Source organism: Podarcis bocagei, assembly GCF_964188305.1.
Source record: "Podarcis bocagei genome assembly, chromosome: 10".
Classification (NCBI taxonomy): Eukaryota; Metazoa; Chordata; class Lepidosauria; order Squamata; family Lacertidae; genus Podarcis; species Podarcis bocagei.
In genome coordinates, this window is record NC_138135.1 from 32860119 (window position 1) to 32884894 (window position 24776).

Genomic DNA, 24776 nt, shown 5'->3' on the forward strand with positions numbered 1-24776 from the left:
ATAAGGCGCACCTAGATTTTGGAGGAGGAAAACAAGAAAAAAATATTCTGAATCCCAGAAGCCAGAACAGCAAGAGGGATCTGGCTTCTGGGATAGCCTCTGGCTGTTCTGGCTTCTGGGATAGCTGTGCCAAGCCTCTTCAGGGCAGTGGGATGAAGGCTCCCCTTGCCCGAAGAGGCTGCGCGTGGCTAAGGCAAAAGCCAGGACAGCAAGCGGGATCGCTGCCCTGGCTTATGGAATAGCAGCGCGCAGCCTCTCCTGGGCAGCAGGATGAAGGCTTCCCCAGCCCAGAATAGGCTGTGCGCGGCTAAGGCAGAAGCCAGGAGAGGCGCTTCGCTGAAGGGGCGCTGCGTAGCTCTCCCTCTCTGTGCAGCGCCCCTTAAGCGAAGCGGGAGGAGGAGCCCCTTCTGTTCCTCCTCCCGCTTCGCAGGACAGGCGCATCGCTGAAGGGGCGCTGCGCAGTTCTCCCTCTCTGCGCAGCGCCCTTCGCTCCATAAGACGCACTCACACTTCCCCTTATTTTTTAGGAGGAAAAAAGTGCGTCTTATGGAGCAAAAAATACGGTAATTTCCTTCTGGAAAGAAAAGTGATTTCTCAAGTTTTTGCAAGTGTTGCATGGAATGTGCAAGTGCCACTCAGTGTGTGTGTGTGTGCGTGCGCGCGTGCGTGCGTGCGTAGCGGGGGGGGAGTAGAAACTGTGACATCACTAACAGGGGGCCATCTTAATGTTTCGCCATCAGAAGCAACAAGGCCTTTAACAGTGTGACACTTCAGCTCTCTCTAGCTCAAGTACCTGCAACTGCATTTGCTTAAATTCATCCCTCTCCTTGTTGCCTTCCTTGCTGTCAAATATATATGTAAGCTCCTTGGTGTCAGCGACCTGTATTATTATCATTAAGACCTGTAATGCACATCAATAGTGCCTTATGAAATAATCCCCTGCACCCATTATTATTATTATTATTCATGAAGTCTGCCATTTTACACAATACCCTCAGCATCCTAAAGAGAATCAAATACAAACACCAAAGTTTATTGTCAACCATCAAATATACAAAAAAAATACATATGACACATACATGTGTGAGCACATGTCAAATCCTGTTTAACAACTGTACAAAAGAAGGAGGGGGGAGCGAGAAGGAGAGTGAGAAAGTGACCGGTGGTCTAATTATGCCCTCAGGCTTGATCACAGTGTTTTACAACTTGAACATCATTGCTTCCATCCCCTCACCGACTTCTGTTTAGTCTCCTCCCTCAGAGGGGTTTGGGTTCCCTTGGCAACAGGACAATTTGATAGCAGCTTTATATGTTATAGTTTTAGTGGGTATATCTTGCAAGACTGGTGTGTACTGACATGACACTAACAACTCCACATATACTGTGGAGAGCTAGTGTATGTGGCTCCAAATAATGTTATAATGGGATGAAATTGGGGGTTGCAATGGATGACCTCAGGGTCCCTTCAGGCCCTGTGATGCTTGCTTGTAAGAGTGAGGTATGCCAAACTGGTTGGACTAGCATGGCTGCTGGTAATGACTCTGGTAATGTAGTCAAGAACCCTTAATGGAGAACCTTGTTAGGGAGATAGCTCTGTGTAGCTGGAGTCTTCCGGAAGAAAGAGCCATTTGTGAAGCAGGTCTTGCCTTCTCCCATGGGGTAATTCTGTACCTATGCGGAATATAAACAGTCCTAACTGTGGCTCAGCTATACAGCTGCAAATAAAATGTTTGAAGTGTGTTTTAAGTGCGATATACACTAAATGGCGATGGTGAGCCTTATGGAAAATTCAATGTAGGTTTTAAAACGCCTTTTTTTAAAAAAACATTTTCAGAACTTTTTTTTATATGTGTGTAGATTCCACCCCAGTCAGAACATAGAGGGCTGAGCTGTTCTCCAGGAAATCCCAGTGGTGTTGGCAGTTTCTCTGGAAATCTGATGGGGAGCAGCAAACTCTGGAGATCTGTTGATGGGTTCAGTTCTGTGAATCTCCACCTATGCTCCATCTGAATATATGTGTAAATAAAACATATATCACAAACTACCAATAAGTCTCTAGCGGCCTCTTTCTGAAGGAAACAAAATCCAGCAATGCTTCACCCCTGGATTTCTCGCCATTTGGAGAGTAGTAGGTTTCTGTGGCTTATACTGTATCTACCCTACATGTAACAGGAGGCAAGTGGTTATATGCTAGATCAAAGATATAACCTTCTCCAAATGTTGTTAGACTAGATGTTGTTAGCTCAGTTGGTTAGAGTGTGGTGCTGATAACACGAAGGAAGCAGGTTCAATCCCTGCAGGTAGGGGACAGCTACATATTCCTGAATTGCAAGGCGTTAGACTAGTAGATTCTCAGGGTCTCTTCCAACTCTATGAACTTCTGGAGGAGCACCACCACATTGGCTATTCTTGTTCTAGATCTACTTTGCCCATTAAAAGTGCAACATATAAAGCAGTCCTTAAAGGAGGAGCCAGAAATCTATGAAACGACTTTGTCCGCTCTGCCTTCCCTCACCCCTTTTGTTCAGAGAGAGAGAGAAAGAGAAAGATCCAACGTGTTGTATCACCAGTCATGGCAAGTGGTAAGTTTAAGGTGAGGGAGGAAGCAAAATACGACACAAGCAATCACAAGATCCCCAAAGGAAAGCAAAATAACTCACAGGTGCAGTTATCAGTGGGTTCACAGGTTTCAAAACCATTGTAATATATCAGGCACTCAAAAGGCATACAGACTTCCCCAGCTACTACATTTCTGACCCGTGGCTAACCAGCCACCCTTCCAATCTCTTCCCAACGTCTTCTTTTCCACTAGAGTAGTGAAGACTCTCTCGTCAGCTGCTCCAAGAGTTATCGTAAGTCCCTCCCCCTAAGTGGCACATTGAGAATGTGGGGGGGGGGGAATGGCGGGGATCAGAACAGGAAAAAAGAACACAGCTAGATTAACTGCACAGACGTGGTCTCCCATCTCAGAATATGGCCTGTTCAAGGCTGACGCACACACAGCATTTTCTTTTACAGGGTTCACACAAGGGGTGAAGGGTTATCACAGACACATCCAGCAACAAGTCACGTGGTCACCAGAGAAGCTTGAAAAAGAATCATGGCAGTCCATGGGTATTCCAGTTTCACGGTTGTCAACTAACCACTTAAAAAAACACCCAAATCCTAGCCTGGGTAGCTTTTAAAAACAGTTTTAAGTCTAGTTTCCAGAAAAGCAAATTGCAAGGCTGTTTCCGCCTGCTCTGCTGCTGCTAGTAGCATTTCTTCTCGTGAAACTGTGCATCTTAAATGATGCAATGCCTTCTGTGCTTAGTACTATCCCTGGGGCCAGCAAAAACCACTGGCTAAGTGCAGGCAACCCTACAAAATTCACGTTACATTTATCTGTGAATGTGTGCTGGGAGAACAATTCAACCAGGCCTTTGGCAGATTAACAGTCTATGTCCTTTTAAATGTGTTTGGAGGAGAGGGGTTATTGGTTGTTTCGCTCTTGTTCTTTATTTTATTTTTATTATATATATATATATATATATATATATATATATATATATATATATTTATATACACACCACCCTTCATCCAAAGATCTCAGGGCAGTTCACAAGAGAAACATATTATGTGGTTTGTGGTTTTATTCTGTATTTTTATGCTGCATTTTACAAATTTGATTAATACAAATTTATTTCATTTAAATTTAAATAATTAATAACAAAACAATTGGGCTTGCGGATTTGTGTGATCAAATCCATGTTTTATTTATGCGGCAATTGCTTCCTTTGACTGGTGGTACTACTGAATAATCATGCATAGGATTGCACTGTAAATACCAAGTGGTCCATGATATGCAGAGATTGGGCTGGGAGCAGCAGGATACTCTGCAAGCACTTGGGTCACTTACATCATTGCTGTTTAAGCCACAGAGGAGGAGGCACACACGGTTACCGACTCAGGATGAGAAAGGCTCGTCTTAATGAATTCAAAAACAGAAGAAATATTTTGACCTTAAATGTAAACATTGCAACAGGTTGAAGGAAAAAACCAGGGAGGGAAGGAGGGAGGCAAGCTTCTTCTTCAATGCATGCTTTATGCTTGATTTGGGAAATACTTAAGTATCCACATAATTGTGACAATCTGGAAGAAGGGAAAGAGTCTTGAGGGTGCTTCCCAACCACTGCTATTTGGGGGAGGCATTCACAGAGTGGCATATTCAGGCTACGCACCTAAAGCTGATTCACCTGCTTCTTGGAAAAGTATGACTGGAAAGTGTGGAAACACGTGACATCGTGTGACCTCCCCACAAACAAATCAGAATGGATCCTCAAACCTGGTTTTATGTTCTTCATACTTGCGTTCTAATCTCTCATGGTGAGAAGCCAAAGGGAGCATTTGCTATTGCTCTTTCTGGGAAAGAGACTGGGGAGGAGATGGGAGTTATAGAACTATGAAATAATTGAGCAATGTCTAGTCCAGAGCTTTCCAAACGTTTCATGTTGGTGACACACTTTTTAGACATGCGTCATTTCGCAACACAGTAGTTCAGTTTTACCAGCAAATTAGAGGTTTAACTAACCCCTTTCCGGCCCCGGGAGGAGTGGAGGGAGCGGTTGCGTGACACACCTGCACACTGCAGCCGACACATTAATGTGTCGCAACGCACAGTTTGGAAAGCTCTTGTCTAGTCTCTACTACTCATTCCCCATTTGAGTGCTTTAAGTCAATGCACCACAAGCATTGGAGAAAGTATGCCATGAGCATCTAAACTAATATCTAGAAAGCAAAAACGTAGATGCTGATCATTCTTCTGGTTTGATTCTTTCCTCTCTTATTCTGCTACTCCTTTTCTCTCTTTTTCTACCACCACTTATCTCTCTCTTTCTCTGCCTGAGGTCCAGCAGCCTGGATCTAATTGAAACCTCTGCTCAACACAGAAAATCCTAAAGTAGAGCACACCCAGCAGATGGCCATCTAGCCTCTGCTTTCACAGCAAGGAGGAGTCTTTATGGTTCCTTTCTTGAGCAGGGACATTGGATTGTCAGGAAGTGATCCTGCTGTGACCTATTGGCTGTTCTTCTTCTCATTTACCAGAAGGCTTATAACTGTTGGAAGCAATCTACAAGGGGTCAGCAGCAGGAGAGTCGACCTGCTCATACAATTTTGTGTTGCCTAATCCATTAAGAAGCTGTGTATTATTAGAGCTCATTCGTGCATGCAAATCCATTGTTTGATTATTACAGCCATATTGACACTATACATTTAAAGGACTGTGATGCCACTTTAAATAGTCATGCCTTCCCGCAAAAGAATTCTGGGAGCTGTAGTTTGGGGGAAGCCGTGGCTGTTTTAAATGTATGGTGTACATGTGACCTTCATCACCAAATAATAGTGACTTGCCTGGGTGGAGCAGTCATCACAGATCAAAAAGACAGTGAGACTTCCCTATCATATCACACATCTCTTCCAACACCATGCTTTTGAATGGAAGCCATTCACATGATCAGCTGCGAGTCATCAAGTGATAACACCGTTGAGTGACAAGAAATCAAGTAAAAGAACATGCATGTGCGAATCAGCCCTTAGAGGAAGGGAAGAGATGGGAAGAGCAGCTCCCGTAGATAAAGGGTTAGTTAGGAAAGTCAGAATTTTCTGGTTGCCACTTATGCGTTGCCTCTTTAAAAGCTATAATAAAGTATAAAACAATGGATTCTTTTTTAAAAAAAGAAAAAGCTGTTAAAAGAATTTGGAATCTTAAGTCCCATTAAAAATGAACAGAACTGTGCAAATCACACAGCATTTAAATGGCTTCGTATCTGGGGTGGAATGTTGGATTATCGTAAGGAGAAGAGAACCCGAACCTAGAATTTAGGCCTTTCTTGAATTAAGGAATCTGTTGGCAAAGGGCTGCCTTACTAGTGAAGGCTAGAGATCAGAGGCCAGAAGGCAGAAAAGTCGGTGGAACTTCCTGGTGGTTGCATGCAAAGACTAAAGGAATATTGGCTTGTGTATTCCAAGACAATCAATGGCTTCTCATGGGCAAATACCGCCACTACCAAGCAAATTTTAAAGCCTTCAGAATCCTGCTTATCAGAGCCCCCTTATCAAATCAATGATGGCACCAGCAAAATGGGAAGGGGGGGAGCAATGTTGGCAATACCAGTTCCACCAACAGTTTCCCATTCACAACATCAGCCCCTGGCCTTCATCACACTGTTGTTGGGATATGGCCTACCGCTCCTTAACACACACACACACACACACACACACACACACACACACACACACGCCGTCTTTTTGGAGGGCCTTGCCACTCACGGTATGAATTAGAAAGAGTTTTACTGAAACAATGAAAAAACACAGTGTCACAATTTTCTTTGAAGTTCAGAAGGTTTCCCTGTCCCTTGCACACATGCACACACTCACACACGCAGCTCTCTCCCCAGACCAATTCAGACTCCAGGATGTTTTTGTATGGGGATAAAGATCTTCCGTGCTGCCTCATTCCTTAAGTAGAATGGAAGAAGGGGAAGTAGCTTTCGTGCTCCTTTGGTAGGTACAAGGACCTCTCACGCCTTCATCCTCTCCTCACAGATGTCAAAGCTCCACTTGGCTGCCCCTCCATGGACCTCAACCAGTTTTTCATCCCAGTGGATGATGTTGCCTCGCAGGTGGGCCGTGCAGTTGGCTAAGCCCAAAATCTCTGCCGGGGTCAGGACATGATCCCACATGTTGAACTGAGAAATTTCACCAACGAAGGCCTGAGTGGCATCAAATCTTCCACCCAATGCATCCTGTAGCATCGTGTTGGAGAAAAGGACAGACAAACAAAGGGCAGCCAATAAGATAGAGAAGAAAAATATATACAAGAAATTGAATATGAGGCCTTCCATGGGCTCTGCTGAACTATGGGCCCTGCCACACTGCCAATCCTCTGCAAGTGACAACGTTGGGTCAATTGGTTTCCAAGGAGTTCAGGACCCTGTTTCATTCTCATTTTTCCTTAGCAGTATGGCACAGCAAACTATGGAATAGCTTTGCTCTCTCCCCACCCTCTGCAACTTTCTGCATGTCCAGTTTTTGCATTAAAATGCAAATTTCCAAGTGCTTCCATGCAGCAGTTTATTGTGCAAGCAATAATGCGAGCTTTGCATCACATCCACACAGCACTATCTTCTGACACAGTACCGGTATATTAGTTTCCTGTTTAATCAAGATTCTCCACTTCTGCCCGAAATCCCCCAAGTAAAAATCAAAACAAAAATGTAGAAATTGTACATCTGGACTGAATATGGGGGCAGTGGTGGAACATAGGGTGCCATTTGGATGAGGGTGGCATCATGTGGGCGCTGCACAAAACTTGCATGCCAGAGCAGCACCAAGTTCACAATAAGCCGCCATGCAGACACATTCTTAGAATTTTAAGAAATTTCTGTGGGCATTTTTTTGGAACCACAATTCTATTAAAGACACACTGCAAATCCAAACCAGAATCCCTGTGTGGTTATAGGCTTCAAGGACAACACATGTGGCATGTCCAAGAGACCAGCTGGGGATCTCTTATACCCAAGTTGTCAAATTTTGTTCCTTTGAGCCCAAAACTTGGGCAGGTCCTTGAATTATGTTTAAGTTAACTACTGCAAAGACAATACATGGATTAGACTCACCTGCTCCTGGCCCAAGATGATCACACCATGAGGTTTGACCGGATGCCAGGATGCCAGGTTATCACCGGCCCCACGCTCCTCCCCATTTTCATATGCTGACCATATGCCATCGCGTGTGATCCAGGTCAGGCAGATGTGGTGCCACATCCCAGACTTTAGACTCATGGGCAGCTGAGCCACCTGACAACAAAACAGAAAAGTGCCTTAAAATGAACAGTGCAAACAGTTTTTTGGAGGGAGTCTCCCACTGATGTATTTTAGCATCACCTTCCCCAAAGCTGATGAGGAGCACATTATGTCCTTTCTTGCTGGCTGCAGAACAGGAGTGGGTGACACATGCCTTTCTCCAATCCTCCCTCTCTTAGGCCCTTCCCCAGTCCTGGTCTATGCCATCCTTGAGTGCTCTTTCCTGAATGTGATGATTCCTCCTAGCTGGGTGGGTGGAGAGATGTGTAGGTATAAGCCTCTGATTTATACTGTTCAAAGGTAAAAATCACATCCACTGCTCCACTCACTTTTGCCTCTAGCCCCACCACAGGGGCATGCAGCCCTCCAGCCTCCTGGGACCATGCCTGAAATTTGGAAGTAGTTTGAACTCTGACCCAATGGGATGCTTCAGCTGATGCTGGTCCATCATCTTCTCGGGTGACAGGGACCAGTGCAGCACCAGCATTGCTTGCAGCAACAACATGGTCACTGTCTCCTGTTCACTATGACCCTGTCTGGAGGGAAATGTACCTGCCACTGCCTCTCCCCACAATCTTGGCTGCACGTGCCAGGAGTCCTGAACCTGTGACTCTGAAAGTACTTACCAGGTGGAGTCTTTGGTTTGAACCCATTCCCTTCCACTTCATTTTAACGAGGCTGCTAAGAAGTGAGCAGGAAGGAGTCATGTATATCCAGGGCTTTCCCCCCCCAGCCAGAACTCGCCAGAACTCAGTTCTGGCACTTCTCAGGTGGGCGCCATTGCCATTATAATAGAACAAGGGAGGTGGTGAGTTCTGGCACCTCTTTTTCTAGAAAAAATAGCACGGTATATATCTGTATCTCTCTAGATTCATTAATTACAGTTGGCTCTTGTTTTCCGAGCTAATGTCATTTTTCCTAATGGAGTGGGGCCTTTTCTCAACATAAGGAAGGTTAGTACGTGTGTCTTCCAGATGCCCATGACAAAGTCTTCCTTCCCTCCTTACCTTGTCATTGATTATCAGCTCCATGGGGTTATTTCCCCACTCCAGCAATACAAGCTCATTGGACTGTCCTGGTACCGAGTAGGAGAAAGGGGTGCCCACCCCTGCTGGGCCCTTAGATTTCAGCCACATGCAGACTGTGAAAGCATAAAGCTCAGGCAAGCTCTTCTTCATCCGCGCATACATATAGTTGTTTCGTACGGGGATGGTGACTTTGAACGCTTCTGGGTTGCTGAAGGCTGTAGTTTCTGGGTGCATAACAGAGAAATTGGGGGGGGGAGTGTCAAGAAAGACTACAGGGATAGCAGCTGAGAAGAACAAAAGACCACAGACTCCAGAAATTCAAGTCAGGCCTTGCCAATACTGCACAACAACACCGCTGCAAAAATGGGTTCCAGTTGTTATTGAACTTGGGTCATCCAATGAACCTGACCGTTCATTGACACATTGCGTAATGATTGGGTAATGATTGGCAGCTTGGATGGCTCAATTTGATTTATTAGACTTGCATATTGCTTTACCTGCACACAAAAGTCTGAAAGTGATTTACAATGATTGTATAAGATCCAATAAAATATGATCAAACAGATGACACAATATGCAGTACAGTATCAGCATTCCTTGTGTATATTTAACTCTCCCTGTGTTTATTTTAAAGGGGGTTCAGCAAGTTAAGTTTGCCAGTGGCTGCTGCTTAGTTATATTATGATGACTATATGAAACCTCCAAATTCAGAGGCAGGGTGCCATTGTGTAGTTTTTACCCCTGTGTAGATTTCATGAAACTAATGGGCTAGCTTGTCATGCTTGTCATTCATAAATTCATGTGTCTGGAATGGACTCAGGAAATACATATCTAACAGGCAATCACATATATGTAGCAACTTTGGAGCCCTCAGATTTGGCGCTCTTCCTTGCCAGGACTGACCATGCTCAAGCTCAGTGACCCGGTTCTGGAGGGCATCCAGCTCCTTCTCTACATCTTGCTGTTGCAAGTCGTGGTTGTTGGGGACAGATGACCGGTCTTTCTCCAGAGCTAAAATCTTGGAGAGGATCTGCTCCTCCAGTTCTTCCATCTTGTTATGGATTGTCTCTTGGGCTGGCACAGGAGCAGAAGTAGCATTCATTCGGGCTGGAATATCCTGCTGCGCACAAAGGAAAGATATATGATATATGGGAAACAGTGTGTGTGTGTGTGTGTGTGTGTGTGTGTGTGTGTGTGTAATATCTCACACAAAAAGTATCCAGGCAAAACATGTTAACCCAGCAAGAAAAACAGGGCCATGTTCTCAGGGCGTTTCCAGGCTATTGCTGTTTTGGGGTGGGATTCTATCCATAGCTGCCAACCGTCCCTTATTTGGCGGGAAACTCCCTTATCCCAGCACCATTTCCCACTGCTGTCACTTATTGATGATGTCCCTTAAATTTCTCGGGTTTCATGCTCGCCCGGCTCAGGAGGGAAGTAGCAGCTCGAGGTTCTCTGCCACGAGAGAGAGCGTGCGCACAAGCTGCCGTGTCTCCGCCTCTCCCTTTCCCCCCTCAGGGACGCGTCATGAGGAGACGGGTGGCGGTGGGTAGGAGGCAGCCCCTCTCTTGCGAGACTTCCACCGTGCTGCCAGGGGAAGCCGGAGGCGGCGGCGGCGGCTGAGGAGGCAGCCTGAGGGAGGAGGAAGAGGAGGGGATGGGGAGGGACGCAGAAGGGCAGTGCTTCAGCGGACACTGCAGTGCTGCAACCACCTCATGCCGGGCTCGTGGGCGGCATGGGCGAGAGTCTCTTTCCCTCCCCCCTCTCTCTTGGGCGGGGAAGGGCTGATGGAACTCCTCACACCAGGACAACGGCAGCCCCGACGTGCTGCTTAGCATACCCTCCAACTAGTGCAGCATCTTAATGTAGTGATTTCCCCTCTGCATTCCTTTCATAACTCTATTTTTATAAATCATTTGTCCATCCATAGTTCAAATTTTTACTACAAGTTTTCTGTCAATCCTACCAATGTATGTAACTCTTTACAATAGCTTTTCAATTATAAACTTTCCCCATTCTTAATAAAGAGGTCCTCTTCCTGGTTTCTAATTCTGCCTGTAAGCTTTGCCATCTAGACATCGTTCATCAGCTTTGTCTGCCACTCTTCTTTGGTCGGAGTTGTAGACCCTTAGGATCATCTAGTCCAACCCCCTGCAAAACACAGGCAGTCGCAGCAAAAGCAGCACGGCTCCATCAGTGCTGGATTTCTGTTTAAGCTAAGCAAAATCCCTTATTTTGGCTGCTGATCCCTTATTTCCGAGGCTGCTGGTCCCTTATTTTCAAATCTGTAAGTTGACAGCTATGATTCTATCATATACTGGTAAATTTAAACTGAAGTTACCATTGATAGGGAATTCTTGTGCAACAAACCTTCTTCCCCCAAGGATCAGACTTTTTGTGATAAGGAAAGTGAAGGGGAAATGCTGCTTTGGTGCAATGTCATCTAACGTATCCTGCAAACGCACCAGAATGAATTACCAATGTCGTCTAACTTCCCTGCAAACAAATCAGGATGAATAGTCAATAATCAGGTTGTCTGGAAGTACCCTCAGAGGCCACACCCACACTGTGCATTTAAAGCACATCCAACACACATTTAAAACACATCGCTTCCCCGCCTCCAAAGAATCATGGGAACTGTAGTTTGTTAAGGGTGCTGGGAATTGTAGCTCTGTGAGGGAGCAGCAACCACTCGCAAGATTCTTTGGGGGAAGTTGTGTGCTTTAAATGTGTGTTGAATGTGCTTTAAATGGATGGTTTGGGTCACTCAAACCAAGAACCTTTCTGTCTAGGCACTGATGCCCCTTGTGGTGAACCAGATAGGTCCAGCCTAGCCAGGTGTTTCTGAGACAGAAAACAGTCCCATCTATGAGAGAGAGAGAGACCCTGATTCAACCTCTGACACCCCATCTAAATGGGTCACGTAATAGCAGGTGATGAGCGAGTCCTCTGCCTGAGGTTCCCATGAGCCACAGTCAGTCAGAGAAGGCAATCCTGATCTAGATGGGCTGTTGGTCTGGCTGTACAAAATAGCTTCATACAGCTTAGAGACTGGAGGAGGAAGAAGTTGTTGTTAATAGTTTTATTTTTAGCCGCCTTGGAAGTCAGCAACCATCACTCGAAACTCAAACAAGCTCCATATCTCTCCCTTGAAGAGTTTTCTTATACAACATGGAACGTGTCTGTATAATGACTCTTCCTTGTCTTTCCATGGGATTCAATATGGAGAAATGAGTCAGTGGGACTCCGTTCTCTCAAAGGACACTTTTCTCGTAAAAAAGAAAGAAAGGAGCAGTCAAGCATGGAGAGAAACGGGATCACAGTTTTTCCCTAATGAGGATGAAGAAGTGTGCCTTTTTTCTGCCGCTTCGAGGCAACGCCTGTCATTTTGACATTACATAGTAGTTCTGTAATCCTCTTAGAGCTCTACGAACTGAACTGTGTGAGTCTGTGTGCTGAGAGGTCACAGCAGGTATTACACAGCTACAGCAGGGAGCAGCACCCACAGCTGGAGGCAAGTCCTCCTTATTGTCCGCCCATGCCAACCTGCCAGGGCGCTTGCGCAAAGGGAATCCCAGGTTTTAAAGCTAAAGGTTTGTGTTCTGTCCACCAGTGGCAAGTGTGATGAATTCAATGCTGTTTCCATGCTGGGATTAGGTGCATCCTTTCAACACACCCAAACTCTATCATCCTTTAAGACAAACAGCCATGCCTTTGGGTAGAAATGACCACTGTACCATTTACACTATGGCAGTGGCGTACCATGCATTGCCAGCACCCGGGGCAAGGCAAGCATTGCACCCCCTAACCTCATTGCGGGTATCGTGCAGGAGGCAACAGGCAGACTTCGCTCACTTGCACCCCTGAAATGGCACCTCCTGTTCCTCCAAAGACAGTCCTGGGTTGGCTGGCAAGAAAATCTGCCTGATCAGAAGGTCCTGCTTGCTTGAGAAAAGCGCTGCTCTGGATCAAGTGTCATTTGTGGGAGAAAGAAAGCTTACATTTTCTGTGACTTGTAAAACCACATAGATCACTGCCCAGAAAACACCGAGTGGTATATAAACAGACCAATGAGCAGGTAAGCAAGCTGTGCTCAGAGAGCTTATCTGAGAGTATACACACACCATATATTTGAAGGCCATTTAAAGCTCATGACTTCCCCCAAAGGGGTGAACTACAGTTCCCAGAATTCTTTGGGGGGGGAATCATGTGCTTTCAGTCTGAAGCTTGCCTTTCCTCCTGGGCTATGCTTGGGGGTTTTGGTGGAAGAACGGAGTCAGGAAGTTCCCATGATCTAAGGAAGAGGAGAGAAGGGAGGCATGACTCAAGTAGTCATGCAAGGCAAGGAGAGAGCAAAAGAGAAGGGATGGAGAAAAGCAAGGGAGGAGAGGCAAGGGGGAAGGGGCCTTCTCTCCTCCCCATGACATTTCACAGGCCATTAGTCATTGCCTATTCCTCATTGTTGCCATCAGGACGAACCTTAGCCTTTTTGCCAGCCTGTGTGAGAGGAGAGACGTGAAAGCCAAAAGGTTTGGGGGAGATCTCCTCTTTGAGGACTCCCTGTTGTGCTCATTTATTACAGCGAAAGCTCATCAAAGGAAACAGGCCTATTATTCCACCACATTTCTGCCCTTTGATGAGGTGCTCCTAGAGCCCTTGCCTCCTAATTACTGCTACGGCTGCTTATCTCATCATTATTTCAGGCTGTGTTCCCTCTTATGCCAAGTGAAAAAGCAAGCAGCCCCCCTGCCTGTAATTCCTCATAAGTTAATAGGGTACATCCATTGAAAACCGTGTTTTGTCTGTTATGGTGGTGGAGCTTTCTAAAGGGAACTCAGGTTGCAAAACTGAGGCTCCACAAAGGAGGCGGTGAGCCTGGAGGCAGAAAAGGTTTCAGCCCACTCTGAGTAAGTTGCTCACCTGAAATGTTCAGGGGTGCTGTAACTTCTTCCCCGCCCTGCAGACTTATTGTCAAGAGGATACCCACAAAACTATTGGGTTCCCCATCTCAGGGGAGAGGATATTCACAAAACTATTGGGTTCCCCATCTCAGCATTATTTTACCGTGCTCCTTGGATGCTCACCCTTTTGATTCTAGGAATCCAAAAATGTACACCTGAAGAAGAGGCTCCCTGGTGTGAAATGTGTATGTGAAAGACAAACTCATGCTCAGCTCTTGCACTCCCAAGTTGGCCTGAGATGAGGTCATTGCGCTAAAGGCCTCTAGATAATCACAGCTTAATTCATTACTTGGGGAGAGGCCATCTGAGAGTATGACCAGCTCAGGTGAGCTGAGTGGCAAGGAGGGAAAACGTGCTAGTTCAGAACCGGCCTGCGTTGTCAACTGTGCTTTACTTTCTCTGCCCTCGCCTCTCAATCCAGGTAACACAGTTTCCTCAGTTGCCTGTTTATCTTGCTTTTATGTAAGTGATCTGTGTCAGTCGCTTGCTGCTTGCTGCCTTCCAGATGCTTTTATGTCTGCCCTAGTTTCCCAGCTGAACTTTCTAAATACCTTTTAGATTTGCAACTATGGATACTCGGGAAATGCTTTGTTTCATTTCTATCCTGTCCTTCTCCCTTCCGTGGGCCCAAGGCAAGTTACACATTCAATGGAACACTCTATCCATTAAAACAATGTAAGAATCGGGAATGAAGCACCATAAAACCCTTTAGTGTAGCAAAATCAAAACCATCTCAGAGGGGAAGGAGCTCCACAACTGCAGTGCAGCCATGAAGAAGGTCCTATCCTTTGTAGCTACCAACCTAATTCCTAAAGAAGGCAGTATTGGTGTCCTACCAGGGCTGTTTTAGCAGAGGGCCTGAATCATCTACATGAACATGACTGCACTGCATGATGAGGATCTTGGCTGTAGATAGTTGAGCTCTATGTTGTGGTTCACCATAGGAGCTCACTGGAAGGGGAGGGGGAAGAAGAGGAAGAATAACTTTATTCATTTCACATAATTTATGCACCACTTGATTGTAAAAAACCTCAGTGGTTTACAAAGAAGAAGAAGAAGAAGAAGAAGAAGAAGAAGAAGAAGAAGAAGAAGAAGAAGAAGAAGAAGAAGAAGAGCTGGAGGACAGTGGGTGAGCCAAGGAAGTGACGAAGTCTGGTGGAAGGAGATTCTTAGTTGATGGCTGTAACAGCTGTCAGCATCTATTGCTTTACAATCACCCAGAGGCTTCTGAGTATGAGGATACTATCATTCATGAGCTCATGTGTGAACCAGGGCTGCAGCTTCCTGAGAGTCAGTCCTGTTGGACCGCTGTGTGTCTCCATTGTGATCACTGCTATGTGTGGAATGGAGACATATGTCTGACACATGAAGTAAAGATGTGCTCTGGAGACACAGTTGCCCAAGGCTCATATGCATTCTCAGTGACACGCTTCCCTGCCATATATGTGGCACAGAGACATGTGAACAAATGGGAGCTTGTTTTTCCTGTAAGATGGGAAGCAGCCCTCAGCAAGTAAAAGAGAAATTATTTGGATTTGCTTGGCATCTGTTATGCTGCATGTAACATTTATAGGGCTGGTTATGTAAGTGTGCTGAGCAGTGGATGCTGCAAGCACATTGATTCATTTTTAGCCTCATCTCCACTTTAACTTTGGAAGTTCAGGGCAGTTTACATGGAGTTCCCAGGGAGATTCCCATCCTGGAAGATCCAGGATAGACTTATTTCACTTTAACAATGAAACAGCACCACATGTCCTCAGACCATGTTCCCAAATGTGGTTGAGACAGAGCATAAGAAGATAAGAGCCTGATACATCAGGCCAATGGTGCATCTAGCTTGGCATTCTGTTCTTACAGTGGTCCATACGAAACCCTCAAGCAAGACCTGGGCACAGGAGCCCTCTCCCCTCCTGTGTTTTCCAGCAACTGGTATTCAGAAGCATTATTGCCACTGGCTGTGGAGGGAGAGCATAGCCATAATGGTCAGTAGCCTTGGTAGCCTTATCCTCCATAACTTTGTCTAATTCCCTTTGGAGCCATCCAAATTGGTGGCCATCACTGCCTCCTGAGAAAGCGAGGACCATGGTTTAACTATGTGCTGTGTGAAGAAGTACTTTGTTAATATATCTGTTAACATACCATTCTGTTTCCTTGGACGCCCTTGTTAAAAGTGTGTGTGATGTATGAAGTGGCCTTGAGACTCTGAGGAAGCTATAATCCTTGTTCACACATGAGCTTATCCATGACCTTTCCACATCATCAGAAGGCACAGGGTGACTGCAACAGCTATCAATTTTGATAGGAGCTGCAACTGTTCATTCACCATGAGCCCCTTTCCAGACATTTTGCACTGCTTTCAGGGGTTACAGAGCTTAGCTCCAGAACTTATTTGCTTAGCCCTCCGAGCTATTCTACGTACCAAAGCTCAGTCTGGGAACATTTAAATTAATAATGAAGGACTAGAGCAATCCTGCAGGGAGTGCACACGAGTTCATTGCTCTGACACTACACTGCTCAGCACACAAATAGACCACTCCTGAGCAGGTATTTGTGAGCCAGCTCTCAGCTCTAGCTGTTAAACTCCTGCATCGCAGGGGGCTGAATTAGAAGACCCTTGGGGTCCCTTCCAACTCTACAATTCTATGATTTTAAGCAACGCAATGTGGAGGGGGACCCAATTTCCTACTGAATTGGGTTCCTTGTTTTGCCTTGTTTGACCCTGAATGAATAAAGACAAACTTGCAAGCTTTTTATTCAGCAAGAGTTGGGTGCCATTAGATGATCTTTCCACTCACTCCAACTCTATCTTACTAAGATGAAGAGCTGCATTGTTCCTGGACCCATGGAAACTGGCTGAATTCCCCCCTCCAGTTCTCTAAAATCAAGGAACGCTTCAGGTAACACTTTTGTGATTAATCATATCAAGGTTTTCAAAAGTGATGTGGGAACCAAACCATCGCCTCTGTAGGGAAAATAAGGCATGGAGTGTACTGTGGAGAACAAAAGGGCTTGGATGGTGCCCTTTCCAAAAAGAGAGAATTAACAGGAAAACGCTTCATCAGGAAACGAGAGGAGGGCAATTGTGCTCCTTTATCCCCCATGCCTCTGTGGGGAGCAAAGAAGAAGAAGCAGCTTCAATTGCAATTATGACAACTGAATCATCGGCATTAACAAGAGATATGTGAGGTCATTGGCTCTCTCCTGCCTGGTTCAAACCCTGGATTGGTTTCTTTGGTGAGCGGCACTGTTCTAGTTTTAATTCACTCAACGCCCAAGACTCATGCTGTGTCCCCGAGAGGCTGTTCCTCATTGTATTAAATTAGCTGGCCACTGGGGAGATGCTTCCGGGTCTCCACACACACCTTCGCTCTGCTTTGCTCTTGCCCCCATTACATCTGGGCTTCTCCCCTGCAGGATATGAGATGCACAGAATGTGGCATGTTCAAATGCCATCCAGGTAGAGAATAGAGAGATCCACAAAGAAAAGAGACAATTGGGAGAACTGAGCAGTGACAGGGACAGATGAAGAGGAAGGATAAAAAAAAGTCATTATCCCTGCCCTCCCTTTGGGAATGGCAAAGGGAGACATGATTCCTGATAAGAGCTCATGTTTGCAGATGGTTCAATTGTGTTGCCTGCTGGTGGCCTGGACCTGCCTTCTCCCTTTTTTTGTTTTGCTATTGATGCTGCCAAGCGACTGGAAAGGTTTTCTGATCCATGGAGTCTGGCTGGTTTTGACAAAGGGTGCAGAGATACTGTCTGCTGCACCCTTTGATTGTTCCAGTTCTGGATTTAAATGCCATGTCCCTGTTTTTCATGTATGACTCCATCTGTTAATAGAAAAAAGGGTTTTTCGCTTTTGTTACTCTTGTTAGCGTCAAGGCAATCTGTCCTACATCGAATAATGAAAGGCTTCTTTACCTCCACCCCATCTCATTCCGTTTTCTGTCTCTGTAATCTCGCTTTTCCCTTTCTCATTTCTGTCATTGCCCTTACTAAATGAATTTCTTGCTCCTATACAGTTCATTTTTCTTCCTTCTGCTCTCCAGTACCCCAATTTCCTATCATTATTAAGGAATTACAGTCCTGGCTCTTACACTGCCAAGGAGATGAACAAGATTTGTGCCTTCATATTCCAAGTATTTGTGTTATGCCACCAAAGATTACTTCTCCCTTCATGATAGCTGCAAGGGAAATTCTATCAACTTTCCCTGCTTTTCCTGACAGCTGAATCAATTTGGGCAGGTCTAAGCACTGCCCTTAAATGGCACCCAAAACATGCCATTGGAGACTGATGTTTCAAGTCTACATTGTGGTTTTACACCCCCCCCCCAGCTCTGCCCCAGTGCCAGCAAACATAGAACAACAAATGGTTTAGAACGAAAGAATGATCTGTAAATTTAGATTACAGTATATTAATTTGCTCCAGTGAGCTTATGGCTAGTGACCAAAGGCCCAGAATCACACCAAAAGAAAGTGAATTGAAAATTCATTAAAAATTATTGGCAAATTGTGGAAAGTTGTAAATAGTAATGAAAGCTAACTATATAAAAATGCTTACATTAATAAATGAAACAAGTACTGTGAGGCTACTATGAGCACTAAACAAAGGAAATATATGAAGAAATTATAAATGAAAAATGAAATACAAGAAAACAATTATCCTTCTAAACACCCTCCCTACAGTCCTGTTAACCGAAAAGTAATAGGAAAGTTTCATTCTCTTATAAAGGCATTCTAAAACAATGTAGGAAAAGTTACTTAAGATATTAAAGTAAGAGACAATGGGCTTCATGGAATAATGAGTCAAAGGTCCATATCTACCAGACTTGGTGTGGTGAGGTCAACCTGTTTCCACTGGAAGATTCTTGAGCAAAAATAATCCATGAGGATTAGGTAAAAAAAATAAAAAAGGAGAACCCTAAGAAAAATCTAGGCTCTATGAGATCTATCCTGACAGTACAAGTCCCCTCTTAGCACAGAAAATTTTCCCAAAGAAATGCAAAAAGCACAGATCTACTCTCTATCTCCCAAGCTAGCACACCTTCAGGGAAGGTGCTGTTGTGGGAATAAAGATTAACCACGTAGGCTAAAAATTGTAAGACAACATTCAAAGAGAGAAAAGTGTCCTCCCCACTCTCCAATAAAATGCTCCAGTTCTTAAGGCGCCGAGGGCCTTCTGGCGGTTCCCTCATTGCGAGAAGTAAGGTTACAGGGAACGAGACAGAGGGCCTTATCGGTAGTGGCGCTCACCCTGTGGAACACCCTCCCTTCAGATGTGAAGGAAATAAGTAGCTATCCTATCTTTAAAAGACATCTGAAAGCAGCCCTGTTCAGGGAAGTTTTTAACATTTAACGCTGTATTGTTTTTAATACTTGATTGGGAGCCACCCAGAGTGACTGGGGAAACTCAGCCAGATGGGCGGGGTATAAATAATAAATTATTATTATATTATTATATTATTTCTCTAATATAAAATTCTTTCACATCAAACATTTTCCCACATTCTGATAGATTCTCCTTGACTTCTACCAAAATTCTGTGTCTTCTTTGTTTCTCATCCTTTCGTTGCAACTTGCCTTTCTTATCAAATCTAAGCCATAAATTCTGCCTGAGCTTGGAAGACCTAAGAAGATGCTAATATTGTACTGTATTTTCTTAAACTAGCAGCCCAAAACAAAGGCTTCTGTCTCTAAACAGGGATGAAAATACAGGTTAAAATAAAAATAAGCTTCTAATGTAGCAAATACAGAGTATAAAGGCAAACACTTGGACAATTATCAGACAACAAGGGAAAACATCACTCACCACAACCTTAAAGAGCCCATATCTTATATCTCCATGTTTCAGCTCATAACAGCTGCTTTCCAGTTTAATCAGAGACACAGGCAATGCTTAAAATCTGAACAAGAAGTATGTTGCATCAAAAGGTACCCCAAAATATAAGTGTATCAAGGTAATAAGATTGCTATTTCCCAATTAAACAGACATTCTGTGTTGTTCCAGCAGAGGCTTCGATGTGTCACAGAGATAAATTATTTCATTTTTCTTAATTTTATTTGAAACAGGGAATAACCAAAATTCAGCTGTCAAGGAGCCCTTTTAGTGCTGCTACCAGAGAACTGTAAACCATTCAGTCACCCATCTTCAAAGGAAGAGATACAGCTCATGGCTATGTTTATCTCAAAGTCTGTATGGTTGGGAAAAGGCTCTTGCAGCCTTCAGGCTAGGCATATGATTATCATGGCTTCGTAAAACCAAACTTTGGTTCATACACTATGAGTATCTGCTCTTTCTATATAGCAATCAAGAAAAGAAGCCTGAACAGGAGGTTATTAACATACCTTGCCTAAACCCTGCTTATTCATTTGCCAAAATGGCTTCCTCTTATTACTCGTTAGTTTAATATGCAGGCGCTTTGCATAAAGTTTCCCAATTACACATAACAAACTAATTGGGCAATAATTTGCTGGGTAAGCTTCAGAGCCTTTCTGTCTGTATAATAAAATCAGAAGGATGTTGTCAGGCTGCAGTTTACATGGCTGCTGATAGGCAGCTGCACAAATGGCAGCAGGATGACAGAGCAGGAGGTAGGTGACCTAGAGTCAGAAATCATCTTGCTCCTCTACTGCTTTTCTTCTAACAGTGATGCTGTTGTTTTGGTCTCTGACAGCAGGATCAGAGGCCAAGGAGGGTGGAAGTGGCAATAGAGTAAGACAAGGTGCAGCTTAGGCGAGCTGGAAGGGTGGGTTTGGCAAGGTGTAAAGGCAGGTGGTAGGATTTTCCAAGGAGTAAAAGGAAGGAAGGGGGTTTGGTGAGGTGTAAAGGGAAGGAGGATGGAGTTGGCCAAGTATAAAGAGAGTGGAGATTGTTACAGAAAGAGTAGGTGATAGGGTTGGCTAGTGAAATAAGTAAGAGCAGCAGCCCCTAGTTTTAAACATGTGGACAATTACTGCAGTGATCCAAGCCTCAGCACTCATCCTATTAAATCAGTACAGTGGTGCCTCGGGTTACATACGCTTCAGGTTACAGACGCTCCAGGTTACAGACTCCACTAACCCAGAAATAGTACCTTGGGTTAAGAACTTTGCTTCAGGATGAGAACAGAAATCATGCTCTGGTGGTGCAGTGGCACCAGGAGGCCTCATTCGCTAAAGTGGTGCTTTAGATTAAGAACAGTTTCAGGTTAAGAACGGACCTCCGGAATGAATTAAGCACTCAACCCGAGGTACCACTGTATATGTAAATACAGCTACCAGCAGAAGAGACCACAGGCTAACATTAAATTCCAAAAATTATGGTGGTATAGAATCTATTGCCAGTGCTTTTCTATTTCTTAACTGGCAGTCAACTAATTACTCCCCTTTGTGAAGCTTGTTTCACCTTTTTCAGATGGACATGGAAGTGTACCACTTTCTACAAAGAGAGATGCTCTTATTATGAGTTGAGCCAAATTGGCAGGTAACAATGTACACCCAGCAGCTCCCATTGCATTTCCGGCAGAGAGATTATTAGTAAATCCCAGCATTCTGGGCAAATGGGAACTGACTGTGTGATTTTGCAAATTCAGACATAACAATTGCCCAGGGATTGAGCAATGTTTGGAGGCTGAATTCCCCAAGCAAAGCTGGAAAGCTTTTTGCACCTTGATGAGGATGGTACATGTCAGATATTTCACCCTCCGCTGAGTCTGCTCTGTAAATCACCAGGGAGTTTTGAGCTCTCCAGATCTCATGGCCTAAAGCCTTTTTCTCTCCTATGCCCAATTATCTTATTGAAACCAATGTGGGTTGGGTGGTATTTATCAGAGAATATTTATGGGGGGAGGAGGAAAATGTTCAGAATGCATATTTTTAAAAGCTGTTGGGTGATCTCATAATTTCCCATCTGCTGAAGCGAGGGCGGGGTGTGGGGATTTGTGTAAGATTCTTGGCTGCCAAGCCATCAGAAAGATTGAAAGATGCCAGGTAATATTAATCATGTGAAATGTCAACGTCTGGAGTGGGGGGAAAGCGGGGGGGGGGGAAGAGAGAAAAGCACTCTCTGCTTTTGCAATATGTGAGTCTACTTAGGTAAAGGGTAAAGGGACCCCTGACCATTAGATCCAGTCGTGACCGACTCTGGGGTTGTGGCGCTCATCTCGCTTTATTGGCCAAGGGAGCCGGCATACAGCTTCCGGGTCATGTGGCCAGCATGACTAAGCCACTTCTGGCGAACCAGAGCAGCACACAGAAACGCCGTTTACCTTCCCGCCGGAGCGGTACCTATTTATCTACTTGCACTTTGATGTACTTTCAAACTGCTAGATTGGCAGGAGCAGGGACCGAGCAACAGGAGCTCACCCCGTCAGGGGATTCGAACCGCCGACCTTCTGATCGGCAAGTCCTAGGCTCTTTGGTTTAACCCACAGCGCCACCCACGTCCCTTGTGTGAGTCTACTTAGATGGGGTTAATTTCATTCATTGTCAGTTGCACACATTTATCTAAGGAGATCAAAAGCCGTCAGTTATTAAAGCATCAGAAAATCCAGTGTCTGAGACTTTCACCAGCTAAGGTAAAAGAAGACTGCTTCACAAGCTCATGCCCAACTTGTTAGTTCTTTATTGGTTTGTTGTGGATCATTTGGGGACTTATGAGATGCATCCTGTCCCCATCTTTGCAGAGGTTCCCCTGGTATCTGAAATAGTAATAGAATCACAGAAATGTAGAGTTGGAAAGAGCCCAAAGGACCATCTAGTCTAACCCCCCACTATGCAGGAATCACAGCTAAACAATCCCTGACAGATAGCCAGCCAGCCAACCTCTCTTTAAAAACCTCCAATGAAGGAGAGTCCATCACCTTCCAAGGTAGTCCGTTCTACTGTTGAACACCTCTTACCATCAGGAAGTTCTTTCTAATGATTAGTTAGAATCCCCATTCTTGTAATTTGAGCCCATTGGTTCGGGCTCTGCCCCCTGCAGCAGCAGCAGCAGAAAACCAGCTTGCTCCTCCTACATGTGACAGCTCTTCAGATATTTGAAGACGACTCTCATATCACCTCTCATATTCTTCTCTTCTCCACACTAAACACATCCAACTCCCTCAACTGTTCCTCAGTCACACAATGTGCTGGAGTTTCGGAAGCTTAACAGAGCTTGCAAAGTGTGGGATGTGATAAGAATATGTGATAATTAAGAACATGATGCCCCTGGGTAAATCTCAGCTTAGCCACAAACTCATTAGGCGGTTTTAGGAAAGCCACCATCTCTTCACCTCAGTCATATTATGGGAATAATAATGGTGACTTATGTTGACGGTTTGGTCTAAAGATTACGGATAATAAGTAATACTGTCAAGTCTTACAGGGTTGTTCTACGGCAGGGTTTAGGAGCCTGTGGCCATGCAGATTTTGTTGGGCTCCAGTTCCTATCAGCCAAAGGGTCAAAGGCAATGGGAGTTAAAGTGAGCAACTTCTGCAGAGCCACAGGTCTCTCTCATCCCACCCCATTCTAAAAATTAGTGTCAGGGCCGGCCCAGTCATTAGATGGGGTGAGGCCACTGCCTCAGGTGGCAGAAGCCCCCAAGGTGGCCCTCCCATGGATGCCCCACTTGCCCTGCTGTCTCCAGCGGGGGGGGGGGAGCGTTGCCTGCTTTGGCGCCAATTTCAGTGGAGATTTTGCTGATTTTGGCTGAGATCTCACTGAAATCGACTGAAATCTTACAACGTGCACAATATCTCACCCAAAATTGATGCTGCTTCTCCTCCAGCAGTGGAGACGGCAAGGCAGGCGGTGAAGGCAGTGGTGGCAGGGCAGATGATGTAGGCAGCAGCAACAGGGGCAGCAGGGCAGGACAGCACTTCCTGTTTTGCCTGAAGCATTGAAATGGAACATGCCACTCCAGCACAAGCTCTGCCCAGAGGTCAGAACTGCAAAATTGTGTACAGACATGCACAGGCGTGCCATCTATGCCAAGCCCCCCCAGATTTCAGTGAAGGTCCCGGGCCCCCTCCAAGTTCTGTGGCATCCCCGCACACACACCACAGGCTGTCTGCACGACACATCAGCATGCCCCGTGATGTGCATGAGTAATGTCAGCACACTGCAGGGCATGCTGCCATCATGTGTGCACACTACAGGGCGTGCACACACAGCGTGGTGGTGTCATGTGGCCCCGGGCCCCCTCAGTCATGGGGGCAAGATGGACATGAATAAATTCAGCACTGAATCTAATGGACTGAATCTACACACATTAAGCAATATTAAGCAGTTGGTCCCTTACCTTTCTCGCCCTGACCTGGCCACAGTGATCCATACGACGGTCACCTCCAGGCTTGATTATTGTAACTCGCTCTATGCAGGGCTGCCCTTGAAGCTGACCCAGAAACTCCAGCGGTTGCAGAATGCCGCGGCGAGGCTCCTTACAGGGCCCTTGCCGCAGGATCACATTCATCCAGTGCTTTACCAACTGCACTGGCTCCCGGTGGAGTACAGGGTCAGGTTTAAGGTGCTGGTTTTGACCTTATGTGGCCTAGGACCCACGTACCTATGGGACCACCTCTCCTGGTATGCCCTGCGGAGGACCTTAAGGTCCACAAATGACAACATTTTGAAGGTCCTAAGTGGCAAGGTGGTTAGATTGGTCTCAACTAGGGCCAGGACCTTTTCAGTACTGGCCCCGACTTGGTGGAACGCTCTGTCACAAGAGACTAGGGCCCTGCGGGACTTGACATCTTTCTGCAGGGCCTGCAAGACAGAGCTGTTCAGTCTGACCCTTATGTTTCCCTCCCCTTATGGTTTTGATCTATGGGCTACTTTTAAAATGAGGCTGCATTTTCCCCCTGTTATGTTTTTACTGTAATTTTACTGGTGTTAGCCACCCTGAGCCTCGCTCTGGCCAGGGCGGGTGGGTTTTAATAAAATTTATTATTATTATTATTATTATTATTATTATTATTATTAT

The 24776-nt window shown here is 45.3% G+C and overlaps 1 protein-coding gene across 2 annotated transcripts in view; it reads right to left on the reverse strand.

The window, feature by feature from the left end:
* Positions 1-1012: 1012 nt before the first annotated feature.
* Positions 1013-24776, reverse strand: part of NPTXR (neuronal pentraxin receptor) — a 36422-nt gene continuing 12658 nt past the window's right edge. Inside the window, exons 2-5 of one of the 2 annotated variants that reach the window (XM_081211061.1) lie at positions 9776-9989; positions 8852-9096; positions 7659-7838; positions 1013-6785 (exon numbers count right to left, since the gene is read on the reverse strand). In XM_081211061.1, the coding sequence (XP_081067187.1) occupies positions 6561-6785; positions 7659-7838; positions 8852-9096; positions 9776-9989 (864 nt within the window). In that variant the 3' untranslated portion in view covers positions 1013-6560. Of the gene's footprint in view, positions 6786-7658; positions 7839-8851; positions 9097-9775; positions 9993-24776 lie in introns of both variants that reach the window. The other variant, XM_081211060.1, reaches the window with a different exon arrangement.